Below are 7,658 nucleotides of genomic sequence, written 5' to 3'. Positions count from 1 at the left end.
AGGACAAACTCCCCTCTAAGACTGAAACTCAAAGGGAACGACCACATTGGGCTACTGGTGGGTGGAAGAGGGGGAAAGGCAGCAAAGAAGAAATGGGCTCAGTTTAACCACAGTCCACTGACTACCCTCCCCCGCCCCCTGTTGACCTGGAGATGAGAGAGAGAAGAGGAAGGGCTGATTGGTTCAAAGTGTGGTGAGACCTGAGGACACTTGAGCCCATGGACAAGGACATAGCCACAGAGGGCTAGAGCTGCAAGTGAAGCATTCAGCTGATATGAAGTGAGGGGAGATACAGAACACCCAAACTTGCAGACAGTACCATTTGACCTAGCCTCGATGGCTTGATAATTAGAACTTGAGTAGAGGAATATTACAAAAAAAAAATTTTTGATAAAGGAAACAAGGGTAAATTGCTACAATTTGATGAACCTGACCTATACTCATGGCGGTAGTAACTCAAAATACCAACAGAGAGCAAAGGAGTCTTCACATCAAGTATTAATGCTATCCCCTCTGTATCAGGGTAGGATAGGGATGGGTAACTTAGACATTGGCTACCTAAAAGAGTGGGCCAATAAAGGCATGAAGTGACTGGCTTACAAGGTTTCAAGAGGGAATATAGTTTAGATTAAGAGTGTCGGGGGAAGAAAGAGTCCCCACTGAATAGTTTTCATCTTGTCTAGATGGGTCTGGTGAAGAGAGATGTGGATAAGATTCATATGATTCAATAGTGAATAATTGTCACCATGACTAACTGCGATTGTAACAAAAACAGGGGAGTGGTTAATCTTACAATTCAGAAACAGAGGACCCCAGAACCTTCAAGGGGAAGGAGCATAAGCAGAATGTGGGACCTTATCCAGAGAAGCAGTGACACCAGAGACGGAAGTACAGATGGGGTCATGGAGAGGGAGAGCAGCTGAGGACTCTAGATTTGTGGGTCTTGGGAAGAGAGGGACTAAGAGTTGGTGGCCAGAAGGCTGAATTGCAGAATGTGCTCTTTAGAGGTATAAATTATTATATATGCCTGAGTGTTGTTGTTTAAAAAAAAAAATAATAAAAAAGCTAAAGTGAATAGAGAGAAACACTGTTAACTAATAGTACATGGAGGGGAGTAATGAAACAAGGTGCATGATTTGTTGAATGTAAAACTGATGATCTGCACTGTAAACTTTCACTCAATCCACAATAAAACAAAACAAAAAAACAAACAACCCACCACTTCTAATATACGCCTAACTTCAACAAAAATATACACGAAGTATTGCTTGGGTAAAACTGAATATTGATTCGTGATGATACTCTGAAACAGTCCCTCTTCAGCTCCCTTGAATCCTCCTAAGACCCCTTCCTGAAGCCTCAGGTTATATTTTAAACGGTAGTGACCCCACAGTGTTGGAGGAGGAAACAGAGAGAGCATGTTCAGGTGGCAAGGGCAGTATGCTTTATGTATGTATACAGCCTGCAGCTTACTGTTGTTACTAACAAAAGGCCATTTAAACTCTGAACTTAGTTCTTAGGAGCCCTCTTGAATATGTGCAGAAATGTGTTCTCAGTAGTCAGAAAATTATAAAAGACATATTGAGAAAGCAAAACCATGATCAACCACATCACTGCCATCAAGTGGATTCTAAGAGGGTTTCTAAGACTGTATACGGGAGCAGACAACCTCATCTTTCTTCCTAGGTGTGGCTGGTAGGTTTGAACAGATGATTTTGTAGTTAGCAGCCCAACGCCTAACCCACAGCACTGCCACAGCTTCTTAAAATAAGATCAAGGTGGTTGTTATTTTTCAGGTAAGCAGACACACCTTTCTCCCAAGGAGCAGCTAATGGGTTCAAACCACTGACCTATTGGTTAACAGCCAAGTGCTTAACCACTATGCCACCATGGCTCAAAGGGTACTATGATGTTACAAATTAATTTGAATGGTATTTTGTGGTTGTGTCATTAATCACAAGGGCCAATATAATTTTGACTCTAGTTTACCTTTATTAAGTATTTCTTGATGTCATCATATTTCTCCACTGAAAAGGCACCAACGTGGTGTGGAATGAATTCCAAACTTTCTAGTGTCTGAGTCTGTGACCGACTTAATATCTCTGGGCTATACAGAGGGAAAGAAAACCCCATTACATTTTTCATATAAAAAACAATAGCTATAAATAAACACATGAAGCACAGTTGTCAACAAAGAAGGAAATTAAACATCCAGCAGACTTTTGGCCCAAATGAATTCATAAATGCCAACTGATCTGCTACTTCTGTTAAGGGCTGCAGAATTGAACCCAATGCACAGTGACCTTGTATAGTGTTCTGAGAAGCTGTGGGCGGGTTTGAACCACCAACCTTGCAGTTAGCAGTCCAGTGCTTATCATACAATGCCACCCAGGTTCTGCTATATTAGGTACCTGATTTATGTAACATTCATTCAAAACAGCATTTAATGTTATTTAACACCAACTGTGTAGTTAATACCAACTATACAGTCCTGGTGTAACCCTGTAGTTAGATAAGCACTGGACTGCTAAACATAAGGTCAGCAATTCAAACCTACCAGCTGCTCCTTGGAAACCCATCTACAGGGTCACTATGAATCAGGACTGACTCCATGGCAATTAACAACACCAACTACAATGGTGGTGGTGGTGGCAGTGTGCCGTGGAGTCGGTTCTGACTCATAGCGACCCCATACAGGGTTTCCGAGGCTGTAAATCTTTACGGGAGCAGAAAGCCTCATCTTTCTCCCGCGTAACAGCTGGTAGTTTCGAACTGCTGACCTTGCGGTTCGCAGACCGATTTGTAACCACTACGCTACTAGAGCTCCTTCCAACTACAATAAATAATGAGTATTTTACTTCAATCTAAACCATGATGTTGGAAAACACTGTAACCAAAGCTGATAATAGACATTCAATGAAGAGAGAAAAAAATAGGGGCTGGGGGATTTAGGAAACAGGAGGATAACTCAATGCAGGGCACAGAAGAAGTGAAAGTGAGGTCAAGAAGCAAGGACAGAAATGAGGGCACTCCAATGGGGCTTCCCAGGGCAGAAACAATGCACAGGTGTGGCTCCAATTCACGGGTGGGGAGTGGGCTCTGTCTGACCCCTCAGAGCAACGAATGACTTGGGGCAACTGGTCCATGGATTCCTCCAGACTCCACTTGTGTCTTCTGATTGAGCTGGCTGTGTTGTCTCACTTTGCTGATAATCAATCTGACCTGTGAGAACAACTGCATGTTGTGTCTAAGAGTCCTTCTCATCACTGAATGTGTGGGTGGCCTTAGGAAACTATATAACAGTTATTTCTGTTTCAGGTTTCTCTGGGCTGTGGGGCCAATATCAGTTTACCTTTCAAAGCCTTTGCAGGTCTCATGAGTATACACCACGGAGTGCTCAGACTGGAGTCAGGTACAAGTTTATCCACTAGCTTAGTTCTAGGAGTCTTTGGTATACTAATTTGGGTCAAATCCATTCAAGTGCTGGTGGTACGGGGTTGTTGAGTCAAGGAGTTAACAAACAGGGTTGCTTTCCTGAGCCCCTCCATCTCCACAAAGAATACTGGAAGAAAAAACCCAGTAAACTCACCACTGAACCAGTGGTGTTTTGAATTCTTGGAGTTCTTCCCCAATTCACTTGTTGATAATTACTTTCAAGTTCTTCAATAGCTACGTACATATTCTGCCCAGGTTTAGTTGAGTAGAAGATAAAGCTAGCCATGCATTCTGTCCAAATTTTATAGCTGAGTTCAGTTGAAACATGTTCGGTGATTTGCAAGAAGGCCCACGAATTGCTTTCTTTACTCCATCTTACTCAGAAGCAGAAATAAACTTTTAAATTATGTTTTTAATTACATGTGGAAGAGGTTTGACTACTTACTGGTTTTAAGTTTCACTTTCTTAACATGCTTTCCGCATTATAAGTAGGCATTCACTCACCTGTCTCTGTGTTGGCGCCGATTGGTGGTCAGGGCCACAGCAATGTTGTCCCATGCTTTCCAAACTTCCCCTTGCCCTGGGTTCTCACAGCCCAGCTGGCGCCAACATTCATCAAACACTGCTTTCCACTTTTCATCAGCTGACACTGCCAGGTTTCCTAGTTTCCTGCTAATAAAGTCATACCAACATTTCATTAATCACTTCTTTTGTTCAAAAAGGGCCCTTAAGAGTGGATTTTCTAATAGACAACTGGGTATGCTTCTGTGACAAACACTGCCTAGGCTGATACTCAATATTCAATAATTAATCAAGAATATAGTGGTTCCACTGTAAAAACTCTGAATGAATGTTTTAAAGTGGTAGCTTTTAACTGCTTAATGTTTATGAGATATGATTGTATGTAGATTGTTAAGTACAAAGCACATAAGAATCGACTTGTTAAGTATAAAGCACACTGGAGTTGACTCCTCTGCCTTCTACATTTCCACAGAAATCAATTTGTAAAATTGATTCCTGCTAAAACAAGGACATTCTGTGCTGTGCACATTTCAGAATGAGCATTGTGTAATGTAGTACCTAATGAGTCTGAAAAATACTCTTAGAAGAAACACAGTACAGAAAATATATCAAGCTCACATCAGAACAAAGAATCTGAGAAGCTATTAAAATATTGAATCACTAATAACCCAAAAACATGGAAGAAAAAAATAACAAACGTAATCTAAGATTTTGCCTCTTCCCATATGTTTATTGTATTCCAAGTAGTATATGTGGACTTGATTTTTACTCTTAAACATCAAGTTTGCATATGGGTTCCATTTAAGAATGCTCTCCTTCACTGACTGCACCACTGACCACGTGATCAATCTTATACGAAGCTTTTGTTTTAAACATCTAAGCTCTAAGACTTAGATGCTCAAAGTGGATCTCTACAGGCATGTCCACTGATATGTTAAGGAGGTTATTAGTTGTTTAAATAAAAAAGAAAGAGTTTAAAAACTGGATTCTACATTTAAAATATTAACCCAGCTTTGATATAAGCATGATAACTAAAAATATTCAATAATTAATCCAGAATTAATACGTAACTCACAAAACTTTGGGTTTGTCTTTGTCACTTTCATACACAGTAGGTTTGAAGTAGGTTCCAGTGATTTTTATCCCAGATCCCCATTCTCCACTAAAAAAACCTTCAATGTAATCTCCATTTGGCATAGACAGCGTTCCCTAAGTAAAGTTAGAGGGAAAAATGTGGAATTAGAGGAAAAATTTTCAATACTACATATAACATTAAAATGAGTGGTGTAATATAGAATGGGTTTCCCCTAGATGTGGGAATGAGACACTTACACAAGTTAACCACTTCTATTTGAAATTCTATTGGAGAATCTAGTTACTGCTACCAGGAAAGAAAAGGAGAGAAAGAAAGCCTTCAGACTGCAACGAAGAAGTAATACTAGCTTTCTTTGCCAACACCATGATCCTGTATGCAGAAAGTCCTAAGACACACATACACACAAACTACTAAAATAACCACATCCAGCAAGGTTTTATGGTAAAATAAAATTTAAGACCACTTGTATTTTTGAAATGTAACAATGAACAGCCCAAAAAGGAAAACAAACAAACAAAACTATTCTATTTATAATAGTATTAAAAGAATAAGAATGAATTTAACCAAAGAAACTGTTAAGACTTATGCACTGAAAACTACGAAACACTACTGAGAAAAACTGAGTGGTAAGATATTCATGCTCATGGACTACTGTCATTGTTAAGTGCCGTCGAGTCGGTTTTGACTCATTGCAATCGTGTACAGGGTTCTCAAAGCAAAGTTGGTGGGTTTGAACTGCCGACCGTGTGGCTGTCAGCCCACTGCTTATCCTACAGTGCCACACCAGGACTCTGTTCATGGACTGTTGTTGTTAAGAGCCATCGAGTCAGTTCCGACCCTAGCAACCCTGTACAGTGTTTCTGAGGAACGGCAGGTGAGCTTGAAGCGCTGACCTGTGGTTCAAACCGGATTTGCAGCACAGCACATTAAGCCACATGCCACAGGAGATTTAATGTTATACAGATTCAATTCTCCCCAGAGTCATCAGAGAGTCATGACATTGCCATCAAAATGCCAGCATGCTTGCTTGCTTGCTTCTTTTTCATTTTAGAATTTGACAAGTGAACCCTAAAATATATAGAGAAAGCAAAAGGATCCAGAACAGCCAAATTATTTCAAATAGAACAAAGTTGGAGTTCATAACACCTTCTGGTTTTACAACTTACTTCAAAGCCATAGTGATCACGACAGTACATACTGACATAAATAGAGATATAAATCGAGTTCAGACTAAGCACTTATGTTTTATGGTCAATCAATATCATAATTGTTGTGACATGCCATTGAGTTGGTATAACTCACTGTTACCCTGTATAGGATTTTAAAGGCTGCAAATCTTTTTGGGAGCAGAAACCATCTTTCTCTCAAAATTTTGCAATTAGGTGCAAAGAAAATTTAATGAGAAAAGAAATGTATTTTCAAAATACGGTGCTTGGCGTATGGGATGGAAATATCCTCAATTACTGATGGAGAAAAAGTTTAAAAGTTAACCATGACACTAAGACAGGTTTGCATGGGCTAAATGGGACAGAGGTAAATAGTGATGCATGCTCAACCTTGGAAGAACAGGGCTTGGTGATACAGGGATCTAGGCATAGTTTGAAGAGGAGAAATAATACTAAGATGCTTGGCTGTCTTACGAATATTGGTTTCCCTTACCTACTATTGTAAAATAGACACTTGAATGGGATAGAAAGGAACGTTGGGAAACATGATTACAGAAAGTTTATAAGCCTGTCACTGGCCTATAACTGATTGGAATATCTAAAGGGATTCTAGAACTTGTCCAGTGAAATAGGCCTCTTGCAGAGGCATTGTAGTGTATAGGACCTTAGGTGGAATCCTGAGTCCCATCCAGAACCTTCTAAGGTGGCACATTCCCACTAGAAAGGACAAGCAGATCAGCCTGGAACAGCTAGAGCAATAGAATATGCATCTTCAAAGAAAGATCATCATGAAAAACACAAAACAAAAATGTCAGTATGAATGGCTTCTACAAGAATAAGTAAGCTGTTTGCTGGGAAGCCATTAAGGCAAGCAATCAAGTTCCTTCAGGACAAATCCCCCTCTAGGACTGAAATTCTCAGGGAACACAAGAGCAGGCATGTAAGCTTGCTGACAACCACACTGGGCTACTGGTGAGTAGAAGAGGGGGAAAGGCAGCAATGAAGAAATGGGCTGAGTTCAACAACGGTCCAAAGACTTCCACTGACCTGGAGATGAGGGAGAGAAGAGGATGGGAAGGTTGGTCAAGTGTGGTGAGACCTGGGGACACCTGAGCCCATGGACAAGGAGATCGCCACAGAGGGCTAGAGTTGAGAGTGAAGCATCTAGCTGATATGAAGTGAGGGGAGATGTACAAGAACACCCAAACTTTCAGATAGTACCCATCTGACCTAGCTTCAAAGGCTTGATAATCAGAATTCCACCAGAGGACGATTAAAAAAAAAAAAAAGCAAAACTGTACAAAACAAAAAACCAAAACAATTTTCAACAAAAGAAACGAGAGTAAACTGCTACAATTTTATAAACTTGACTTATACTCATAGAGGTTGTTGTTGTTAGGTGCCATCGAGTACATGCCAACTCATAGCGACCTTTTGCA

At 40.3% G+C, this 7,658-nt stretch overlaps 1 protein-coding gene across 1 annotated transcript in view; it reads right to left on the bottom strand.

Annotated features, from left to right (window-relative positions):
• Positions 1-7,658, bottom strand: part of ALS2 (amyotrophic lateral sclerosis 2 (juvenile)) — a 66,078-nt gene that overhangs the window by 8,390 nt on the left and 50,030 nt on the right. Inside the window, exons 23-25 of the mRNA XM_006862030.1 lie at positions 5,033-5,166; positions 3,940-4,107; positions 1,990-2,107 (exon numbers count right to left, since the gene is read on the bottom strand). Coding sequence (XP_006862092.1) covers positions 1,990-2,107; positions 3,940-4,107; positions 5,033-5,166 — 420 coding nt within the window. The remainder of the gene's footprint in view (positions 1-1,989; positions 2,108-3,939; positions 4,108-5,032; positions 5,167-7,658) is intronic.

This window comes from Chrysochloris asiatica, unplaced genomic scaffold, assembly GCF_000296735.1.
Source record: "Chrysochloris asiatica unplaced genomic scaffold, ChrAsi1.0 scaffold00045, whole genome shotgun sequence".
Lineage (NCBI taxonomy): Eukaryota > Metazoa > Chordata > Mammalia > Afrosoricida > Chrysochloridae > Chrysochloris > Chrysochloris asiatica.
Note: the sequence above shows the minus strand (reverse complement) of the source record. Positions and strands in the feature narration are given on the sequence as shown.